The sequence below is a fragment of the Mastigoproctus giganteus genome, chromosome 14 (assembly GCF_048544385.1).
Source record: "Mastigoproctus giganteus isolate SK-2022 chromosome 14, ASM4854438v1, whole genome shotgun sequence".
In the NCBI taxonomy this organism is placed as follows: Eukaryota; Metazoa; Arthropoda; class Arachnida; order Uropygi; family Thelyphonidae; genus Mastigoproctus; species Mastigoproctus giganteus.
In genome coordinates this window covers 101710595-101736037 of record NC_143588.1, presented here as the reverse complement: position 1 = coordinate 101736037, position 25443 = coordinate 101710595, and the positions used below count along the sequence as shown (strand labels likewise).

The 25443-nt window shown below is 32.7% G+C and overlaps 1 protein-coding gene across 1 annotated transcript in view; it reads right to left on the bottom strand.

The window, feature by feature from the left end:
- LOC150075449 (cilia- and flagella-associated protein 57-like) overlaps positions 1-25005 on the bottom strand; it is a 46630-nt gene extending 21625 nt beyond the window's left edge. Inside the window, exons 1-7 of the mRNA XM_090388489.1 lie at positions 24538-25005; positions 20470-20735; positions 17819-18035; positions 13199-13317; positions 5840-6005; positions 3653-3766; positions 3029-3241 (exon numbers count right to left, since the gene is read on the bottom strand). Of these exons, the coding sequence (XP_090244615.1) occupies positions 3029-3241; positions 3653-3766; positions 5840-6005; positions 13199-13317; positions 17819-18035; positions 20470-20735; positions 24538-25005 (1563 nt within the window). The remainder of the gene's footprint in view (positions 1-3028; positions 3242-3652; positions 3767-5839; positions 6006-13198; positions 13318-17818; positions 18036-20469; positions 20736-24537) is intronic.
- Between the last annotated feature and the right edge of the window lie 438 nt (positions 25006-25443).

The following is a 25443-nucleotide window of genomic DNA, read 5'->3' as shown; positions in this document are numbered from 1 at the left end:
AGCAAGACAGAAGACAACATTTCGTGCATTAAGGGCATCATTCTTGAAAACAGGTGAGTGAAACTCTGTGTGTGAAATTGCACAAATAGTGAATGTGAGTAAGTCGACTGTTCACAATGTCCTTGGCTTTCGAAAGGTGTGCTGCTGCTATGTGCCCTGACAATTGTCAGAGGAGAGACAAAGTAAAATGCATGGGGATGTGTCTGGAGAACCTGTTGCGATACAGGTATGAAGGAGAGGATTTTCTCACTCGCATAGTCACAGCAGGTGAAACGTAGGTTCATCGCTTTACCCCGGAGAGCAAACATGACTCCATGACCTGGAAACATCCATAATCTCCTGTGCGCAAAAAATTCAAAACTGTTTCCAGTGTCCGAAAAGTCATGGCCACAGTGTTCTGAAATCGTCAAGGTGTTCTGTTGGTGGATTTCTTGCCGAAGGGAGGAACAATCAATGCACAGCTTTACTGTGCGATGTTGGAAAAACTGAAAGCCAACATTTGATGCAAACAACCAGAACTCTTGACAAGTGGCATGATTTTGTTGCACAACAAGGCAACTCCACACACTGCCCACACCACTCGTGAGTGGTTGCGCCGTAATCATTGGGAAACTCTGTCACATCCCCCCCCCCATTGCTGACCGGGCTAGCCGAGTGGGTAAAGTACCTGCCTGGCAACCCAAAGGTCGCGGGTTCGATTCCCGCCTCGGGCTTGGATCAGAGTACTGCAAAAACCTTGGGAGGTGCAATATGGCCACAGAAGCCGATGCGCCAACAACTACCAAAAAAAAAAAAAAAAAAACACATCCCCCCCCCCTATAGCCCAGACTTAGCACCTTCAGACTTCCATTTGTTCGGCCCTCTGAAAAAAACACCTTTCAGGAAAGCATTTCACCAATGATGAGGAAGTTCATCAGGGCAGTGCAATATTGGTTACTGCATGTGGGCATGGACTTCTTCAGTACTGGTATTGATAAACTGATCTGTCGTTGGGACAAGTGCATCAATAAAACTGGAGACTTTGTGGAGAAGCAGTGCATGTTCAATTATTTCTTGGTGTGTAATTTTAACTTGAATTTAGTTCTGCCTTGAATTTATTTTAGATGTCAACTTCTACATCAGATTGTTCCATCAAATATATGGAACAAACATATATGTTTGTTCCATATATTTCGTATATGCATTTACTGCCTTCTGCATGTATTATCCTGATGAGCATTCTGGTTTGTAAAATGAATTTATAGAATTGGGTTTTATAGGAGTTCCAAGGGCAGCTGAAGTCATGAGCATGCTGTGTCTGTAAATTTTACATATTATATGGTTTCGTTGCCTGTTTGTGGGGTGAAAAACCAGAATTTCTCAGAACAGAAACTGTACAACTTACATAAGACCATCCATGGTATCAGGAATATGCTGCCAATTTGTTAACAAGGTACTCATTCAAGAATAATTTCAGATAAGGGTTATTCCTAATGAAAACAGTCTTAAATTTTTATAAGTTTTTTTTTTTTTTTTTAACAAGGGGTTTGGATAATCCCCAAAATTTGGGGATTTGGGGTTCACAGTAGCTTCTGAATATTATGTGTATAAGAAAGACTTTGCACCCTGTGTGCAAGGTATCTTTCCTGCCCCACTACCAATATTTTCCAGCTATATATCTCTATTTTCAATCACCATCTGCATTAAGATGCATGACACTTTGCTATGCAACTTGCCAAACATTGAATTCAATGTGAACATTGAATTTCTAGTCTAAATGACTGCTAAAGTCCTTGCATCCAGCATACAGGATATCACTCAACACCATATGCATATAGAGTAGAGGAGATTTCACTAAATTTGAAACAAACATTTCACTGGTGTTTGAATACAATATACCAGGTTGTTATAATTGAGTGGTCAAATGCAAGGGGAGGGGAATATAGTAGCATTTGAGTTGCCCATGGTTCTAGTCCAAATGACTGCCAAAAATGATGACATTCTTGTATTCTCTGTCTTGTAAACTCCTCTGAACCATCCCAGAGTATAAACAGAAAATTTATTTATACGCTAAAAGTGCTTTAATCTGAAAGTACTGTAATTAACTACAATAACATAAAGAGTGCATGAATTGACAAGTCAATCAGATTAAATACAGAATATACTACATCAAGTTCAATACATTCATATAATATGATCACATGCTGAGAAGGCTAGGAAGAGAAAGCCATTTCAAACTAGCCAGTACCTTTTCATGGAAGAACAGCACTTGCAATGCTAGCTATGAAGGCAGCTGAAAAAGGAGAGAAAAGACACTGGAATTTAAACTAATAGTTTCAGACCTGAAAGCTGCTAACTTCACTTTTAACTGATAGCTGAGCACAGGTAGGGGTAGATGATCCAGAATCCAATTCTGGAAGAATGTTGTTATTTGTTTTTTTTTTTTTAGGAGCATTAGCAACTAAGGCCATATTGCTCCAGGGATATGCGGTAGTCATTCCCTGACCTTTCTGAATCCTCCGTATTTGGTGGGCATGGCCTCGAACCATGGTCTAATCAAGATGTGTGTGCGACGCACTGCTGCTCCTGCCCACCTGGCTAAGGAGGCGCCCTGGAAGAATGATTCCATGAAACTTTCTAAAAGGCTACTGCAAGATTTTTTGTATGTGATGTCAGTCACAGTCATAATAGCCAGCGCTATGTAATTGTAATCCAAAACAATAATATTAGCTCATTAATAAACTTTTTTTGGCTGCATAGAATTTGTGATTCTACTAAATCAAATTTTTTGTGATGCTGCAGTTAGCATTAATAACTGCTAATTTAAAAAGAAATGTATTCTATATAACCTAATAATATAACTATAATCAGACCTAATAGAATATATTTATAATTATATAATCATAAAAATACACTATTTTCAATTTAAAAAAAAATCATCACAATAAAAACATACATAATTTCTCACATTATATGAATTTTTTCTAAATAGCATAAATATTCAAAAGCAGAGATGTATTTATATTTATAAAAATTAACGAAAATTTACCTCTGATTCTGATATCTGTTTAATTGTTTTATCTGACCCTACACAGTACATTGTCAGACCATCCGGAGTGACAGTAACATCAGAGTATTTACAAGACTTCACAACACACTCACTGGCTCTAGTACCATTCTTCACATCCCAACTGTAGACAGAGCCCTTCATATCACAGGATACTAATATTTTGTCATTCTGATTCCACCTAAGACCTGTAATCTAAAATTACAAAACTGCTAAAATATAAAGAAATCATTTGAAAAAAAATCAAATAATATGAAACAAAGTATACATTTTGAAATACTGTAGTATGGAAAGTAGCCAGTATCAGCTGCTGAACTTTTCTCAAATGTGTCACAGATTTCTTTTTAGGAGATTTTACTAAGCAAGGTAAAAAATTTATATAAGTTGTTATCTGTGAGTTGCGATTATTTCTAGGTTTCAAAAAGAGCAAGGGGTGGGGGAAGATGCATGAGCTATGATACTGATGGCTTATATTTATAGTTAGTTGGAAAGGGACTTTTGAAAGGGAATTTTGAATAGTTCCAAGTAGTACTTCAGGTAGAGAAATGCTTCATACCAATTCTGGTTGATAATATTTCATTTTACAAAAATTTCAAATATACTTACAGTGCCATTATGTCCCACAAGTGTTGCAATACTATCAAAGCTGATAACAGAATAAATTACTATATTCAGGCCTGAAATTAATGCTATCAGATGACCTCCATTGCTGAAAGAACACTGAAAGAAAAAAAAAGCAGCCAAATTAGATTTAAGAATAATAAACTTAAATTTCATCAAAATATAGAATAAAAATAATATTTAAAATATTGTAATCATTTCAAATTGTATTAAAAATTTTTTTTTTTGTGTTTTGATTTTAAGTTACCTTATTCACATTTAAGAAAATGCAATTATTTTCTGGTTTTCTCCTTGCATTAATAAATATGAGATTTGTCCCTCTATGTTATGTGAATTGTCTACAAAAAGGAATTTATGAATTTATTTTGTATGGTTCCTAACTGTATTATGGGGCTTTTTCAGATTACTATCATTGTGATGTAACTGCTCTCTTCTTGTACTTACTCTATGTACAAACAAAACCTTTCTTATTTGTTAATTCAAATGTATGACTGAGCTTTGTGTAAATTGTGATAGTGATGTTATAATTCTATTTCTTTTATTAAACACTATAATTCTATTTATTTTATTAAATACTATAATTCTATAATGTAAACCTCTATGAATTTATAATAAATGGATATTTATTTTAAGGTTTTCTTACAAAATAGGTATATGAGGAACATTTAAAAGGTTCATATTCTAAGAAATATATACATACAATGATAAAACATACAACGGTTAAGAATCATGGACTGGGGTCCATGATTCTTAACCATGGATCCCAGTACACCGGGCCCATTCATTACAATTCATATTCTAACTTATTTCTAGTGAATATTATTTATGCAGTATATTTTCAGCAGGTATTACCTCATGTACATCACTGTACCAAACTGAGTTTAATAGATCCAATCTTTTTTTTTTTTCTTTTCCAGGTGATTTTGTGAACTAAAGAGTAGAAAATTTTTGAAATGGAAAAACAAGAACTATGGGCAGTAATAAAATACCTGTCTTTCAAAGGAATGTCCCACCAGGAGATTCATGCTGATATGGTGCAGCCATTGGAGGATAAAGCTTCTGCATATTCCAAAGTTGTGAAGTAGCACAGAGAATCTCACTATGGAATCATGTGATGATGCAGATCATTCTGAATAACCCTCCATATCCACCACTGAGGAAAACAAGCACCACGTGTATGACAGACAAATGACTGTTAGGTGTATAGCTGAGTCTGTAGGCATTTCAATTGGCAGTGTCGATTCAATCCTGAAGAAATCTTTGAAGATGAAAAAGGTAATTGCTTGATGAGTCCCATGAATGTTGATAGAGAAAAAAAAAGCATGCCTTAAATGAATGTGTATCACCAAAACTTGAACATGCTTCATGAGGATCCATGGAATTTCTGGTCCTAGATTGTTACAATGGATGAAACATGAGTTTGTCGCCTTGACCCAGAAACTAAAAAACTAAGTCTAACCTAGAAACATCCATGTTCTTTGCCTCTCAAGAAGTTTCATGTTGCTCTGTCAGCCAGAAAGATGATGACACTGGTTTTTTTTTGGATGCAGGAGATGTCATCATGATGATTGACTTTCTGGAAAAGGGCACCATTATCATGCATACTACAGCAATACCTCATAAGACAACTTCATGAAGCCATCAAGGAAAAGCAGCATGGAAAACTGTGAAAAGGTGTCTTGCTCCTTCACAACAATGCACCTAGTCACACCTCTCAGATTGTGATGACTGCCATATATGCAGGATTTCAGTTACTTCAACACCAACCCTATTCTCCAGTTCTTGTCCCTATTAATTTTTATTTGTTCCCTACACGGAAGGATAACATCTGTGGAAAGAGATATGCTTCCAACTCTGAGGTGGTAGCAAGTTGCGTGGTTGGAGGACTAAGATAAAAATTTGTTTTCCAATGGGATCAAAGTATTGGAGCATCAGTGGGAGAAGTGCATTGCAGTGGTCAGGAACTATATTGAAAAATAAAAAGGAAATCATAACGGTATGACTTTCTTGTATGTGTTAAATACAAACTTTTTGGACTGCCCTAGTAACAGTGTAGTTTCTTGCTTAAGTTCTCAAAAAGACCTGATAGCACATTACAAATTTATAAAATTCTTTTATTTTTAATCATATTGATTATTAAGATACTTATATAATATACACAATATATTTCACCTGTTTACATTCTCTAGTGTTGAACTGTCGGACTACTCGAAGATCATCTAAAAGTATGGTGTACATCATGGCATATTCATGAAATCCAACTGCTAAAAATAAGCCTGTGGGATGAAGTGCCACACTGAGAATTGTATCATAGAACTTCTTCTTCAATTCCTGGGTGCTAAAAGACAGAGTTTTTTTTTTTAATTATTTTTTATCTTTAATATTTTTCACAATATTTGAAATTAGAAAAATAACTAATAAGAGCAAAATTTATAACTTGTGCATTATCTTAATTAATTTTCATATTTTAATTATTTTGCACATGAGAGCTGCATGGAATATTAATCTATATGTAATTATTGTTAAAATATAGTTAAATGTGGAAACTACAAGGATATGGATAGATGAAATACCTTAACCTGGAAATACCTTCTGGTTCTTTAAGGTGCTACAAGAACAGACCAATGTTGTAAAGATATGCAGGATTTTACAACTGTTGGAATGAACCAGACTATGAATGCTAGAAATATCATCAAGCTTTATTTACTACAAAAAAAATTATACAAAGAGAGAAAAGCCAGTTTTAAAATAATTACAAACAACGAAACCATGAAAACAACAAATAGCAAGGAAAAATACAATGGTATAAAAATATGAATTCCATACAACTGTTTAAGCACATTAACTTATCTAGGCTAATCTGCAAAGCACAAATAATCAAACAAACAAAAATTATTATAAAATTTGAATCAACAATTAAAATTAGGCAGCAATTAATTTCATTTAATAAAAGTGGAACACTTAATATGCCATATATATACATAATTTCTAATAAATAAAATAATTTCCTTACTTATTCTCATAATTCCACAGATATATTGCATTGTCATCAGAACATGTCAGTATCAGAGGCTTCCTTACACAAACATCCATATCATAGATTGGGCCACATGGGTATGGAGTAGATAAATATTTAAAGACCAGTCTATGCTGGAAAAGAAGTATGTTCAATAAAGTCAGAATCAAGTTTGCTTCAACACTTTACAGTTTCTTATTATATATATATATAAACAGGATGAATTGGGAGGAATGTGCATGATTTCAGGATGTGATTTCTGAGGTCATTCCAAGTAAAAAATATTATGACAATATGGATTATTTTTTGCCATTCAGGAGCACATAAACCTACAATGGGACCACCACAAGTGGATGGTGAAGTTGACATTGCCTACAAGCGGCAGTTCAGGAGGACACCAAAATTTTTTTTGACATTACTTTCTTATTGGTTCAAGTTTATCAGTATTCAACATTTACTGCAGCAAATTTTATTTTGCCTACTGGCAGCACATAGGGTCACAGTGCTACTGACCTACAATAAGCATAAACTAATCTGCAAATAAAGTCATTAAGGAGCTAAGGCAGGTTACAAGAAATCTTTGGCTAAGAATTAGAAGAATGGCAGCAAAGGAGTCTTTGCTTATATTAACACTAGAAGGAAAGGGATGAACATGTTGATCCACTAGATGTGAATGGCATGACTATCAATAATTCAGTTCAGGTTGCTGGCAAAATATTTTTCATCTACATTCATGCATGAAGAAGTTTTTAAGGAGATGCAGATACCAAAATTGTACCAAATTATTTTGTTCTAACTGAGAGAAAAGTGGAAAATAAATTGATGACCCTAAAAGTGAATAGGGCACCTGAAGCTGATGGAATCTATCCAACTATATTAAAAGTAGCAACAAAAGGAATAAGGCAACCTCTTGGCCATAATTATGAAAAAATTCTTGTATTCAGAAGAAGTCCCTACAGAATGGAGATGCCAAATACCTTCTTCATTAACAAAGGGGGACCAAAAGCAAAATGAGTGCTTGCAGACCTATATGATTGACTTCTGTTCCAGATAAAATAATGGAGTCAAGTTAAAGAAGTAATGTAGGATCATCTTGACAGGAATGCAATTATAAGGAAATCACAGCATGGATTTCCTAAAAGATCTTGCTGTTGTTGTTATTTGGCTTTTAGGAGCATTAGCAACTAAGGCCATATTGCTCCGGGGATATGCGGTGGTCATTCCCTGACCTTTCCTCATCCTCCTTATTTGTTGGTCACAGGCTCAAACCTCGGTCTAATCAAGAAGCATGTGCTACGCACTGCTACTCCTGCCCACCTGGCTATGGAGACGCCAAAAAAAAGATCTTGCCTGACCAATTTGATTAGCTATGATGCAATAACAAATAAATAATTACTCCCAAGTGTTTTCATTTTCTACTACCTTGAGTTTGGTTCCATCCAACTGTTATGTCCTTCTGGGATTACTACTACCCAAATGTAGTACCTTGCATTTATCAATGTTAAACTTCAACTGTCACTTCTCAGCCCAACAGGTGGGCAGGAGGAGCAGCAGTGCGTAGCACATGCTTCTTGATTAGACCGGGGTTTGAGTCCATGAGCCACCAAATACGGAGGATGTGGAAAGGTCAGGGAATGACCACCGCATATCCCCGGAGCAATATGCCTTAGTTGCTAATGCTCCTAAAAACCAAATAACAACAACAATCTCAGCCCATCTACCTAACTTTTTTAGGGGACGTAACATACCCTCGATTCCAGTTATATGTCTTTAACCATCCTGCCAACCACTGTATGATCTGTAAACTTAGACATTAAGCCTTATATGGCTTTATTAATATCATTAATAAATAATGAAAGCAATAAAGGGCCCTGCAAACTCTGAAGCACTGATAGCATTAGTCTAAGAAGAGCAGTGCCCTTAATACCCACTTTCTGTCCTCTGTCATGCAGCCATCCCTTTATTCACAGCAGTAAATTTCCTTAATACCACACTGCTCTAGTTTGTACAGCAGTCTTTTATGTGGAACAGTATCAAAGGTTTTACTAAGATCAAAGTATATAACAACAAGATTATTTTTTAATGATATTAATAAAGGCATAGCAGGCTTAATGTCTAAATTTACAGATCATACAATGGTTGGCAGGATGGTTAACGACAGGTACTAAGGACTGCTAAAGACATATAACTGGAATCAAGGGTATGTTACGTCTCCTAAAATAGTCAGGTAGATGGGCTGAGAAGTGACAGTTGAAGTTTAACATTAATAAGTGCAAGGTACTACATTTGGGTAGTAGTAATCCCAGAATGGCATAACAGTTGGATGGAACCAAACTCAAGGTAGTAGAAAATGAAAACACTTGGGAGTAATTGTATACTCCAACATGAAGTTCTCAGAGCAGACAGACGGGCTGCTAAGACTGCCTATGGGACTCTGTTGATATACAGGAATTTTTCCATCAGCAAAAAGGAAGTAATTATTCCACTGTACAAGGCAATGGTTAGGCTACATCTTCAGCACTGCATACAATTCTGTAAGCCTTATTTTAGAAAGAATGTGGATTTGTTAGAATGATACAGAGAAGAGCAACAAGATTAGTCCCTGTATGGAAACCTGACTGAAGTGGTTAAGACCTTAAATCAATTTATGGAAATGTTAATGGTATCCTTACTCTTTCTTGGACAAGCATAAGGAGGATATAAATTAAACTTGAAAAAAGATGGATGCAGGATAGATGTGCAAAACTTTGCTTTCAGGCAAAGAGCAATTGATTGTTGGAACAAATTTCCACCTAGTATAGTGGAAGTGGATAATTATAAATAAATTTAAGAAAGAATTAATCAAATTATTAGAGAGGGTGGAGAGATGAGGCAGACATTTTTTTTGTTTGGCTAATGTATAAGCTTGCTTCCTTGCATCATTGGTCACTACTAATATTAATACTAACTCCACGGTCATTTTTAAAATTCAAATACAGTAGACTCTCGATTTTCCGGGATAGATGGTAAAAACAAATCTCGGATAATCGATTTCCTGGTTAATCCAAAAATACAAAAGTCCCCGACATATATAAGAGATACTTTCCAGGACTTCTTACTTCATCGAGTTTTACGTAACTCGGGAATGACTAATAACATATTGCTACTATATTATTATTGACAAATTTGAATTCCGCGCAATACTTGTTAATGTTTGGCCATTTTCATACATCCTTATTAGTTTAATTTTCTGATCCAAATCAATGGCTTTCCTTTTGTTGGTAGATTTACTAGTTGTGCTATCACTTATTCTCTTAGTCGGCACCATGATAACGGTCAAAACGAAATTTTCTGAAAAAAACTTCACAGGGTTAAGGGGTAAACACTATTATCACCTCACTCGAACTCACTTTTACTAAAGCACATTTCTGGAGGTCACTGCATTTAAACAATTTGCACCTTCCGGGTTACTGGGCTTTTCTGTCCTTGCATCTAATTATAAACAGGCAGTAAACTCGATCTTATTGCATTTGCGATAATACCAATAGCTGGAATTGTGTGGGATTTTACGTTATTATGATGAAATGTGTCCCCTTCAGTCATATAAAAAAAAAAATAAAAAAATAAAATAAATAAACTGTAAGAACCTTCTCTTCTTTCCTATTTTTTTGCTTGTTACTCCATATCTCACTTGTGCAATTTCTGCATGCCGTGATCGTCGTTATTGATTGCTTATTTTATTTATTTATTATTTTTGTTTGAAATTTACAATCCTAAAAAAAAAAAAATTGAGAGAAAAAAAATTTACGTAAATCCGTAGTTGAGTAAATCGGGGACTTACTGTATTGAAAAATGTTCAGCAACCTATGTAAAAAATATGGCAATAGATAAAAAACTTACCACGTCCCTTTATTTTTTGCAATGTCGATTTTTTTATCTAATAGCTTCCCTTTATTTTTTACAATGTTGCGTATGGTTTAGTCACCAACATTATAATGGTTCTTTAGAGATTTAACGGATGTGCCATTTTCAAACTTTTGAATAATTTCAAGTTTTTGTCTGAAAGCGTAACTCTTTTCTCATTTTTGCGATTTCCAAACAAAAAAAAAAAAAAAAAAAATTTACTATAAAAAAAATTCTGACATCCCTGACAAAAATAATGAAACAAAATTTGTCCTTTTGCGCTGCAACAGAACATAACAATCAACGCGACGCACTAAAACAAACTAAACATTTGGTCTCTTTTTTTTTGAGCAGCAGGTGTGAAGACAGCGGGGGTTGCAAGATAATAGGCACACTAATCTCCCAATGACGACTTATAATGCCGCTTGTCGCTTATTTACGACTTGCAAAATATCTGTTTATACCTATTCTAATTATTACTTGAATTTTTTTTTATTTCTGGTTGATTTTTTTTTTTTTTTTAATTTGGAGTCTTGAAGTGTTCCGGTTAATCCACTTCCTGGTTAATCCGAACCCAGTTAATCGAGAGTCTGCTGTAGTATAACTCCATAATCATTTAGAATCAAGTCCACATTGATGAAACATTTTTTACACAGAGTGAACTCAGAAATCACATCATGAAATTATGCACATTCCTCATGACTTATCTGTATAATTTGCATTTTAAATAAGTAAAGTAAAAAATTTGCTTCTATCTAAAATAATAAATAAATAAATAACTGACTGACTGACTTACTGAAATAAGGACAGACAACAGATAGGCAGACATAAAAAGGGAAAAGTTATTTAAAATTGTGAATTCACATTAAGAATCAAATATGATTGTAAAACAATTTTTGTTAAATTTATCCCATTCAATAAAGAGTAACGTTTTTAATTTATAACTGAAAGAAATATTTGTTATTGAAACTATTATTTATTGAAATTTAGAATTTATAGCCCTTATAAAAAAGTATTCTTGTCAAAAGCCTTACCTAAAGAAACTAAAAATATGCTTAGCAGAATAATGTAAACATCCAAGTAATAAAAATTAAATTAATAGCTGGTTATAAAATCTACTACACCATAACCATAATTTTCTTTGGCGCTGCCTTACAAGTATTGCATTTGTCATCTCTTGATTCTTCTACAGGCTAATATTACTTTAACTACAACACATTACCTCTCAACAACTATGGTGGCACATAGGGTCACATTGCTGGGATCTTCCCAGCAATCTGTATCTTTTGTGTATATAATTATTCCTATTATATATCATCAGTATAATGAGTGGTTTGACTATGTAATATCTAAGATCGTTAATGTGATTGCTGCAACTAACCAGTTATGCTGTGTCAAGCTATCAACATTCAGTGCTTGTTAACTATGACAGTACATTGGCACTAGCCAAATCACTTAGGCAATACCCTCATTTCCTCCTATTAAGTTATATATTAATAGTAAAAATTTGAAACTCACTGTTAGACAACATGACAGGTACTGTGTGTATATGTATATATATATATATTATGTGAGGTAAAAGTTAGGCAAAAGTAATAAAAATAAATAAATATGGCTATGTAGCTATCATTTATATTATATATATATATATATATATATATATATATAATATAAAATTAAAGGTAATTGTTTTCTAGATATCTACAAAAATAGCAAATCACAAAGAAATTAAAACTATGTAGTATATAAGTCTTGAAATTAGTAAAATAATAAGAGAAGTTTACCTCAATATAGTATGTAGAACACTTCCGCATGATACCCTCCAGAAATTAAAACGGAAAAAACGAAAAAATCGACAACTTACCGGTACATTAGAGTAAAATATAAATAATTAAATAATCAATTTAACACAATTCAAATCAATTTAAAACAATTAAAAATCAAATTAATGCAATTAAAAGAATCTAACGAAAAATCGTTTTGAATATTTTCGTTAGATTCTTTTAATTGCGTTAATTTGATTTTTGATTGTTTTAAATTGATTTGAATTGTGTTAAATTGATTATTTAATTATTTATATTTTACTCTAATGTACCAGTAAGTTGTCGATTTTTTCATTTTTTCCGTTTTAAATTCTGGAGGGTATCATACGGAAGTGTTCTACGTACTATATTGAGGTAAACTCCTCTTATTATTTTACTAATATTATTATCAACGTAGAACATATTGAGTATTACAGCTCTGATTCATACTATCTAAATAAGTCTTGAAAATAAAATGTCATAAATATGAATAATATGGGTGTAATAGTATTTTAGGATTAAATATTTTAATATAGTATAGTAGTAGTAATAATAACATTTTAGTGGTTTTTATATATGTTTGTTTTATTATAGGACAGAATTCAACTGAGTTGTTGTTTTTGATTAAAAAATAAACTGGTGCCACATCTAATAAATATTAAAATTGGAACCATTATATTTATTTATTTAATTTATTTTTTTTAAATACATAAATAAAAATTTTGAGCTTTTAGTTATTGTGGTAATAATGGTATATTTACATAATATGGAATTAGACCAAATTTATTATAGATTACCTTTTCCATGTCACCAGCGAGATTAAATATATACAGCTGACTCAAATTAGTCGACACAACTAGTAGCTCGAAGCCTGGATTGAGAACCAAATGAGTAATTTTCTCATAATTTTCTGCTTTTTCTTTATGGTCTTCATCATCTTCATGAAGAATCTGAAAGTAAATATATTTTGGATAAAAATATATTCTACTCAAAAAAAAGGTAAATTGTATTCTACAATTATATTTTAGCATCTTGAAAAATTAAATCAAGTAACTATATAGCCAGGATTATTGTTATTTGTTATTTGGTTTTTAGGAGCATTAGTAACTATGGCCATATTGCTCAATAGCTAGGGTTAAAAATTATTTGTAGTCAGAGATAGTCTTTAAAAAACAAACTAAAATTGGACATTAAATCTAGAATCTTTCTATACGTTAAAATAATTTTCTTCCTATTGATATTTATTCAGCTAATGGGAGAAGAGGGATGCAAGTTATGTGTTAATATGTAACAGAAGCTTGTTTTACTGTGATAAAACAAGCTTCTGTTTAAGCATGGTCATGCTAGATAAACCTCGTGCATGCGCTTTGTTTATCTAGCATGACCTCGTGGTACCATTCTTGATTTCCATATGTAACATATTTATGTATTCATAGCTCAGGAGGAGACACACAGTGTCAAAAGCTTTTGTAAGTATTTTATTTTATCAAAAGGAGTGAGTGCAGTGAGAAGGGGGCAAAGCCCCCTAGTTTAATATTAAAATTGATCTTGAAGTCCATAAAAATAAACAGATGTCTATAAAAATAATGAAATTCCAGTAATCCAAAATTTAAATTATCGAAAATTAATTTTATTTCTTCAGAAGACTTTTTTTTTTTATACATCGTGTTGACATAGATGATATTATACAGAAGTGGCCAAGATAATCATAATCTAGAATTTTTCTATACGTTAAAATAATTTTCTTCTTATTGATATTTATTCAGCTAATGGGAGAAGAGGGATAAAAGTTATGTGTTAATATGTAACAAATACTAAAATATGTAACAGAAGCTTGTTTTACTGTGATAAAACAAGCTTCTGTTTAAGCATGGTCCTCTTTGACTTATTTTACAAATATCAAATGTAGTTTCCTTTTTTTTTTATATGCCTTGATTTTTAAACTTTTATTTTATTTATTTATTTTTTTTATGGAAACCCCAAGCTGAGAGGTATTAGAACCTAAAGTACTTAGTACCATGCATGGGTTGAAGGCTGAAAAGATGAAAGAAGATACTTATTGACATTAGACTTTAATTTCTGTAGATTGTAATTTTCAGGAAATAAGTTGAAGGAATAAACGAAGAAAAAAAAATTTTGATACTGTGAGTTTCAAGTTGAACAGTAAAACGATGCTGACTGGGTGCAGCATGTGTTCAGACTGTTTTGGAATAAAGAGTGGGAATTACAGAAGCCAATTCAGAATAACACAGCCCATAAAAGTATTTATAGCAGCATTTCCCAAACTGTGTTCCATGAGATGTGAACAAGTGTTCCGCAAAAATTCATAATTAATAATTAAAAAAATAAAATAAATAAATTTTGCATATTTGTAGCATATACCACTTGTATCATTATAATTTTTAACATTATGTTTTTTTTAACATTATGTTATTAATATACTGGTATAGACTATTAATCAAAGAGACCGTGGAACACTTTATTTTGGCCAGCCATTGTCATTTGTCATTTTTAGTTGTTGGCACATCAGCTTCTGTGGCCATAATGCACCTCCCAAGGTTTTTGCAGTACTTTGATCCAAGCCCGAGGCGGGATTTGAACCCACGCTCTTTGGGTTGCTAGGCAGGCACTTTACCCACCCGGACAGCCCGGTCGGCATTTATTTTTGGCCGGCTTTGCATAGAAAAGTATGCTTAGAGGTAATGCCATCTATGAAAAAGTAGCAATGTAGTGGTCTAATATGTCATTTATATGTGATTTAGCCCAGACTACACAGGCTGAAGGAGAGGGGGAAGTGAACCGATATAACTAAACTCACTTCCTTGTATAAATTTTTTTTGATAATTTCAGTATTTTTTGATAATCAGTATTTTGAAATATTATTATTAAAATAAATGACCATGGATTTGTGGTTGAAAAAAGGAACTTTAAAACAAGAAGCAAGTATTTCTAATAGTGCAACTGTGGTTGATGAAAACGAACACTATATTATCACACAGTGAGGATGAACAATCGCAGCCTTTTGTTCTCCAAAATTCAAAGTGAAAAAACAGGAACCAAATAATAAAAGACCAAAATGAAAGTATGATGACAGTTATTTGAATTTCAGCTTTACATGTCTTGGAAATAAAGATGCTCCCGATACACAGTTGCATCGTATGTAATAAAATATTAGCAAATGGTTCTTTGGATCCCACTAAACTTGTGTTCTGTGATACTTTTTACTTTATGAATAAAGTGTTCCGCAAATATACTGTGAGATGAAAAGTGTTCCATAAATATACAGTGAGATTAAAAACATGAAGTAACTAAAAAAGATTGGGAAATTCTGATCTATAGAAAAGGCATGAAGCAGAAACAGAATGTCTATGAGACAGAGCCACACACAGAGTGGAAAGACTGTTAAAGATGAGTCAATAATTAACCTAACTGCCCTCTTTTGAATGAAATATAGATGCCTGTTGGGGTTGCCACCCCAGATGTGAGAACAATATTTAATGGTAGGGCAGATTTGGTAGGGTGGATTCTTATTTGCACATTTCCTTGATTTAACTTTCCACAAACAGAGGTTTCTTTGTAAAATGAAGTCTGTAATAATTACTTCAGACATTTTACTAGCAATGCACAAAATCAGAGACAAGCATGAGCTGCAGATTATTTTCATAATGATACAGGTTAAAACTTTTTGACCGATGAGGAAATAATTTCATTATTAAATACTAATCCAAATCAGACAGAAATTTAAGATGAAGAGGGTATATTATGATGAATATATTGATACCATGGAAAAGAAAAACCATTGAAGTGTTTAATGTCCCTTGATTTCAACTAGATGAGCCAAATTGCAAGAACTGAATAACAGCCAATTGTTATATTGAACAAAAACAGAGAAATGTAGAGCTGCTGGAACGGGTACAGAGAAGGGCAACAAGATTAGTAAATGGAACAAAGGGTTGCTCTTACGAAGAAAGGCTTAAGTTTTGCAAATTACAGAGTCTGGAGACTAGGCACCGGCGAGGTGATCTGATAGAGGTGTATAAGGCTTTGAATGGTTTGAGCATGCTCAATGCCAATGGGATTCTTCATCTTTCTCAGAATAATCACCTCAGAGGGCATGAATTCAAATTGAGGAAGGACGGATGTCGGATAGATGTGCGGAAATTTGCCTTTGGCCAGCGGGTGGTTGGTTGGTGGAACCGACTTCCATCACTTGTTGTTGAAGTTGATAGCCTAAACAAATTTAAAGCTCAACTGGACAGGTATTTCGAACGAACGGAGGGGTGAAATGGGAGTGAGTTTTTTTTTTTTTTTTTTTGGCTGATGCTGAATAAGCTTGCTTTCTTGCATCACATGCCTCTGCTAATGCTAATGCTAATGCTAAATGAAACTTGTAGCAAAACAATAGACCTCTACATATTTAAAGTGGCAAAACATTGATATTATTTTAAAGCTGATAAGCATATGCAGTATATGATATGTAAGCAATAAATAAAAATTACTGCAATTTTCTTCTCTTTTTATACTGTAGATCTAAAATCAGTTATCCAAAGATATACAGACTATATGAAATGCCCTTGATCTCAATGTTTCATATAATCAGGTTTTTACTGTACTGAGAAATTTTCAGGACTTAAAAGTATACAAAAGAAAGGCTCCAGCCTTGATTTATAAGCAAGGTTGGAAAAAGTTTTGTAGAGCCAAGGTTGGTAAATGGTAAAACAACAGATCTTGATGCTATTAAATTTAAAAATGATATTAGCAATTTTAGGAAAAACATCATTATCAACTTGTGGATAATGATGTTTCTAAAGAGAGCCCAAGCCCTATTGCTCTCACCTGAGGGAACAGAGCATCCCCCAAGAAGAAGACAGAAAAACAGAAAACAGAGAAGAGTGCTATTATCTAATTATTTCAATGTCTACATTAAAACAGTCAATACTAGCTGTTAAATATATGTGTAACTTTTGTTACAAATTCAACAAGACGTTTTTATTGCAAAAGCTACTTATTTAGACTTGAATAAGACATTATTCATCACTCAAGGTTACTATACTAAATGGTGCCACCCACTGTCTGATGAAGGATCAGTAAGTCTTGAGATAGTTATCATGTCAGTGCTATGGGGTTTTTTAAATGGAGAGTAGATTCACCTCTTTTGGTAATACCATTTTAGTTTAAAAATGATACTGGTAATTTTAGGTTGACTTATGAATAACATTTTTCTAAAGTGGGCCCAAACCCATTGCTGTCATGACTTACTACTTATATTATTTTTTTTAAAACTCATCTTTAGTTGCCTATTAAATGGGACAATAGTTACTATCAAAAAATCCCTTTGAGCACCCCTTGAAATACATACAATCATAAAGGATGATTATTTAAATAAAATTAATGGAATAGCTGTATTAATTTTTAATTATTTTAATATAATTTAATTATTAATCTTGATACCTGAATTATATTTGAATAGTGCTGACGAGCAAGGTTTTCTTCTTCTTCATATATTACAACAGATTTCGGTCCCCAAGCACACGCAAGTCCCCTTGCTGTGGGGCAGATACATGTAATAGGCTGGATAGCTTGTGATTCTTGACAGGAAGCTTCTTCTTCTTCTTCTTCTTTACCTTTGCTAGATTTTTCTTCTGGTTTTCCTTCTTCAGCTAATGCTCTAAAACATAGAATATCAAAGTAATTAATTAATACAAAAAATTGTAATTAATTTCAAAATTCCTTAAAATGCAATATATTACACAATTAAAGGTATTTGTTACATAAAGTAAAGATAAATACACTACTGGTCACTTGATTGCTCTAAGGGCTGAAGACATCACTCTCAAAAACTTTTCTCTCATATGAAATTCTGTAATGCTATTCTGATAATGGAAATTTGCATTATAATTCTTGAAATATCAATGAATAAAAATTTATGTGTGTTTAATCTGGTGTGTATTGCATAATTTTTATGTATTCAATGTAGTGTGTGTTTAGCTTACACTATGATATAATTAAAATAATAAGAATTTCAATTATGGCAATAGAAAACTTGTCTAATTGTTTATATAAAAAAATAGCTTTTAAAATAACCTAATCTGATAATCTAAAGTTAGCTCAAAATTTATGCAGATAAAACCTTAATCATTGTAATTATATATTATAAATCTGTTTATATTTATAATAGTATGAAAGAAAATTTTAAAAGATATCACTGGGATACTATGGGGCATAAAAGCTTTAATTAAGTAACATTTATTAGGCAATTTTATATCATTTACTTTTACACAAATTCAAATCAAAACATAGACACCAGCATACTCAACAATCTTTCTCAATTGGACTGCTATATTTTCTATTGAACATGAAACAACATCAACAGGAAGAGCACCAGGAAATTATCAACAACCATTGATAACTTGCTCCAGTTTATCAACAAGGCTTTCTCTGGTAAATGTTTCCTGTAAACCAGCTCCAAAAGAAAAAATCATTCAGAGTCAAATCAGTGCTCCTTATAAGCCATTCAGTTGGCCTAGGTCTAGCAATCCAGCTCTTTGGGAAATTAACACCAACCTTTTCATATCAATACTGAGGTGTGATAGGGCACTATCCTGCATAAAGATAATTTTCCACACATTTTGTCAACACATGACTTTAGGAAAAACAAAATTTTGAGGCATATTTGAGGTATCTTGATGAATTTATGGTATCCAATTGCTAAAGGTTCTATGATACATCATTCCTGCACAAGTTCGTTTCAGGAATGCTAAATCTCTGCTCATCTATACTACAGGAAAAATCCCAAAAATACTATATTCATTTGCTGCCCCAACCACATAAAAAGAGAGTCCTATTGATATTATTCATTTTGCTGCCACTGAGAGCTAGTGCTAGTGCCTGGATATGGTTGCTTCCATCTTAACACAGCCTGGGATCTTCCATTGCACTTTTTAACAGTCACAGATTCCCTATGTTATCAGTTTTTGGTAGCAACCTTTAATGGTTCAGACTTACATTCCTTCCTCATTCAGCCTACCAACATCTCCAGAGAACTGCTATTAATTCCAATACTTCAAATGTGGCATATTAAGGGGAATATTGCAACAAAACTAAGGTGCTGTAATTATGACTTTAAAAGTTGTATCCTTCATGGATCATTTCCATTAAAAGATAATTTACCAGTTTACACACTGTTGCACAGCAATTATTACTCTGTTAGCAGCATCACATTCCAGAACTTCATCCAGCCCCCTTGGTCACATGCACTACTCTCAATGATCAGAATGTCCAGAAAGGATATGATATCATAGAAGTGTAAATGATCCCTGATTGGTCAATCAGAGAAATCCAGTAACTCACCCCACTCTCTAAAGATTCTCTTGTAATTATATACATAGACTTTAATCCCTTACCTATAAATAAAAAAAGAGAACTAGGTTGGGTCAAGAGGGGCTGTTGCCTGTAGCACAACCTGAGAAGGGATGAATCCTGAGGAATTGCACTAGGGTAGAGTGATTTTCATATATATCAATGTGAGAACACAGAGCATGAGACATATAAGGTGCCAATGTTTATAAAACAAAATGTATATAACAAATATTTCTAGGATTAAGTCTGAAATGGATGGTAGGAAGATATCATCCTAACATGTATGTGTAAATTATAAACAAAATGTTTCCTAAAAACACAGTAAAAATAAAGTTTAGAAAGTTTTATCCAGGAATTGTTGTGTATGAATTCCTGAAGCACAATATTATCTTAAAAGTTCAGATACAGAAAAGTAGAACTTAAATTAGAAACACTAATTCTTTCTTAGAGTTAATTGAAAAATACACTCTTTTACCACATAGGTTGTGTAAGTTGTTTATGTAAATGTAATCATCTAAACACGTATTTAATACAAGGTATTTTGGCAACATTTTGGGATTCAACTGAAACCCATCTTCAAGCCTAATAAATAAATTAATAAAATAATAAAAATAATTAATTCTTTCTTTTCAACTGGAATATTAGTCATTATTCTGTAAATAAATAGAGATGTAATGACTATAATATTGAGGAATGCTATATTGGTTACAGGGTACTATTACTGACCAAAATAGCAAACTTACTCAGATTCAGATGGAGTTAGATTTTGAGACTCAGCAACATTGATTTCTTGCATCAAATCACTTCCATCAAAAATAAGAATCCTTCCATCTACACTACCAATTGCAACCCATTCTCTAGGAAGCCATGTATGACATAAGTATTCTGATTTAACTTCATACTTCATTAAAGCCTTCTGTGAAATTTCTCCATCTTCATATTGATAATAACGAAGGAAATTTTTTCCAATAGCCACAGCCACAGTGGGCTCTCGAGGATTAAAAGAGATCTGTAAATAATAAAAAAGAAATGGATTTTGAAGGAAAAAACTTAACTTATTATCAGTTTATTATTATATTAGTTTCTATATGATGGTACACATATAGAGGAATATTTTTCTTGATCAGCATTTTGCAACCTATGGGTCATGACCCAAACTTGAGTTGCCAACACATTAGCAATGGTTCATGTGGAACTATTGTTCAAGAAATAAAAATAAATAATAATAATGAATGAAACGATTTAAAACATTAAATGATAAATTAAATTATATCATAATGAATTACAAAAGTCATAAAAATAGTATTTTTGGTAAATATTATAGAATGTCATTATTTCTGTAATGTTACAGAACATCATAATGCCATAGGACATCATAATGTGAACATTGGTGAAATATGAATATGGATTGTATCTTAAACAGAGTTAGGAAAATTATATATAATTATACATGATTATGATTATAAAAATATGACAACACAGACTTTGAAGAATTTTAAAATCATAATAAAACTCAGAAAATTCAGGGGAAATGGTCCCATCCCCTTTGAGAGCATCTATGATACGATGAACTTCTATAATAATAATTTGTTGTCTAATCCTTTAAATTTATTTGGCCTACCTGCCTCTGAAACATTAGCTAGAAGTTTGTTCCAACTATTAATTATTCTGGTTGAAAGAATTTTCACATATCCATCCTGCAACCATTCTTTTTTAATTTAAATTTATGTCCTATAAATTTAAATTTCATCTGAGAAGAAAGGATGCCATCAATATTTAGTTTACTCAAGCCATTTAAAGGCTTAAACAATTCAGTCAGGTCACCTCACAGGTGCCTAGTTTCAAGGTGCTGCTTGCAGAGCTCATCTTTTTTTGCAAGAGTATCCTTTTGTATGCCCCTCACTAATCAATCTTCTTATAGTTGTAAAATTGCATTTTTGCATTTTTTTAAAAAAATAAATAACTTTAAGAAACATTTATTTAAGGGTAAACTTTTAACAAATTAATTCTTGTACTATGAGATTTCATTAAAAAATAATACAGTAAAGTCTTTAAAATCCAGCATCTCGGGATTTAAGAGGTACCAATTTTTAAAATTTTCAACAATTTAACTTATTTTGGAGAAACTCAATGAATATTAACCACTAAAAATTGAACTTATATTTATAAATGACAAAAAAGATAGTACTGGTGGTTAAAATGTAAACAAAGTCACAGCAAATGTTTTCATGTACTTTAATGTCTATTTTAAATGCTTGCCTTGCACAGTATCAGAGAGAATATCAGTGAATGCACTTTAGAGGAAAAATAATTTTGCAATGGAGAATAAAAAACAAATTAGCTGTTCTTCTTAAGGAATAATTATAATGAAGTATTGTACAATATTTATCAGTTTATATAACAGTTTAATTTTGATAATGTACTGTAGATAAATTCATTCAATTTCTCATAAGTAATAACTTAGAGATATATAACAGAGAAAAACAATGGGTGGCTCAAGGTAACTGACCAGGCTGTCTCTTCCATAGTATTAGTGCTGAGGAGGAAGCCAAGTGGATGAACAGAGAAAAACAATGGGTGGCTCAAGGTAACTGACCAGGCTGTCTCTTCCATAGTATTAGTGCTGAGGAGGAAGCCAACTGGATGACCTTGAGATGCTTGATTGTTTTCCCCTATTTGAGTCATGCAGCTGATGAGCTGTATGACTGCATTGAAAAACTTTGATTGTGTGGAAACTAAATCATGTCATATATCACTATTTATGAAAGAAATTAATCAATCTCTTTAATTAATTAATTAATCTGAGTTCTGATGGGATCTTCTGCTTGCCCAGATTACAAACCAGAGGGGGCATAAATTCAAATCGAGGAAAGACAGTTGTAGAATAGATATGTGGAAATTTGCCTTTAGCCAGCAAGTGGTTAATTGCTGGAACAAACTTTCATCTGTCATTAAGTTGATAGCGTAAATAAATTCAAGGAGGAACTGGACAATTGTTTTCTTTTTTTTGGCTGATGCTACATAAGTTCATTCATACACTTGCTTTCTTGCATCACATGCCTCCATTACTACTACTACCACCACAAGGGCCATGCAAATGGCGGGAGTGCACTTGATGTGCTGCATCAGGGCCCCGATCTATACGGCCCAATCAAGAGAGCCATCAAAGTTTCAACATAAATAAACGAGGCCCCTTAACCCCATTTGCATCCAAGCCCCCAAGTACCTCTGCATGGTCCTGACTACTACTATCACAGATTTCATGATGCATACATACTTCCAGCTACACTAGCCATTTTTATTTCTCTTCTCTCTCTCTCAGCTGTTCTAAAGTGATATAAAACTACTCACCAGTTCATACTAGTGGTATATGACTAGCCAAACAGATACACTCTGCAAGGGCAGTTTGTGCTAATTTACAAAGTGACTAAAAGAGAAAATCTGTTTGTGAAGATGCTTGCAAAACTATCTGTTTGTGTTGCCAGCAGGATTTAAACTGCATAGATAATGAAATGGTCTTAATTTTCACAGCAGGACAAACTTGCCTTTTCATTGAGTTTCCCTGGTATTGCACTGCTTTCAAAGAGATGGCCTTGTCAAAGGTCAATTGGCTATTTGTTCAAAAGATCAAACACTACTACAACAGCCTATTTCAGAACTAACTGGTCTCTCATCAGATAGCTGTGGTTTCTAATGACAACACTCGGATAAAACAGATAGTTTTAGTTGTATTACAACTTTGAAGCTCTTAATTCATATATCACATGGCAGGTCATGTTGAACAACTTCTTTACAACTTCTTGTCTGAGTTATCAATAGAGACCATCTGATATTTGATGAGGGATCAATTAGTCAAATAACAGGATGTCATAGCAGCGTCTCAACTTTCAATGTTTCTAAAGTGTAACATGTTGATTTGTTTTTGTGAAATGTGCTAGATTTTAAAGAATTACAGATTGTAAAGTGCTGAATTTTACAGAATTTATAATAATAATAATAATAATAATAAATGTATTCATTTTCAACAAAATAAAATATAAGTAAATGCTTAATAAATTACCCTCTAGTAGTTTATGTAATATATTTATGCAAATTATATACAATAAACATGTGTATTCATAGTTATTTTTTTCTATTTATGCTATGTGTAATATATCAGGAAGAACAAAGGGTGATCTATTTGAAATGTCAAAATAATAAACACCAATTATGTTTTCATATATGAATTTTAGTGATGATCTTTCTTAAAAACTATAGTCTTATTCTATCTTCTGGGAATCTCACTGAACTACTAAACATAGTGTAGATGTAATTTCCCACTATCTGCTTGCAGCAAAAATATATGTGGCTGAGGATATAAAAACCAGACAAGGTGTGTCCAATTGAAGGTATCAACCAGGCAGTGGACAATTCAGTTGAAATATAACACAGTTGGTAACAGCATTAAAAACATCTTTCTTTTTTTTCCAAAACAGACTATGAATTTACTCTAATGCGAGTGAATAAATTAGTGTATGTTTGCGACGGCATCCATATCACGCAATGTTATGTTCATTTATATTTTCATATATTTCAGCAAAAGGAAATCTGAAAGCACCTTAAATAAGCATGCCTCCTAAATGAAGAAAATGGATAGAAGTCCTGCTATTTATAAGCATAAATAAATATTAAAAAATAAAATGAAAACAAATTTCTTGAGAAAAAAAAAAACTCATGTTATAAATTTTCTATGCATAGTAAGTATAATGGCCAAAGCAAAAGAGATAAATGGCTATTATGTTATATTTTTTTTAACTGTAAATTTTTCTTACCTCATAAACCTTAGCTTCAGGCTGGAGATTGGTGGGATTAAAGGTAGCTTCAACAAATTTTTTTTCTCTCTGCCATAAGACAAAAGTCCAATTAGGTTCACCTCCCAGAGCTGCAATGTAAGAGTTGTCAGAGGATATAGCCAGAAACTCAAAAGATGTATCATCTTCCACCTGAGCAAGAGTTCTTTTCTTTGACAAAGTCTCAAGATCATATACTATTACTGTAGACTTCTCAGTTCCTTTATTACTAATGTACAAAAATTTGTGATTAGGCCCAAGGCACACTGAAGTCACATGAGTAGCATCATTACATTGTACAAACTGCTGGATGCCTTGATCAATATTATGTAAAACACCTATTCTACCAGCAAAGTATAAAATTGTTTGCTCATTAATGAAGAATACCCCTCTTTTTACATCCTCATTTAAGCCAAAAATATGTTTCAATTTTACTATGGGGACTGCCATTCTACTTTCTAATTAGAATTTCTCTGCAAATAGCTGTAAATAAATGCAAAAAAAAAATTATTAATTAATTAATTAAATTTTCAAATATTCATTGTTCAAACAAATAAATAAAATTTTATTAATTTAAATGAGACATTTTTAATTTCACTAAGAAACATAATTGAATACCATTTTTGGTCAAATTTGAGTTAATGTATGCAATATATGTAAAAAACAAAATTATCAGTATTGATTGGTGCAGATCTGATGTGTAGGCAGTCAGTAATAGCACTAAATGTTTCTATCTCCACAACTAGCATTAGCATTAGTAGAGGCATATGATGCAAGAAAGCAAGCTTATGCACCCAAAAAAAAAAAAAAAAAAAAAAAAAAAACAACTCCCATTTCACTCCCCGTTCGTTCAAAATACCTGTCCAGCTGAGCCTTAAATTTCTTTAG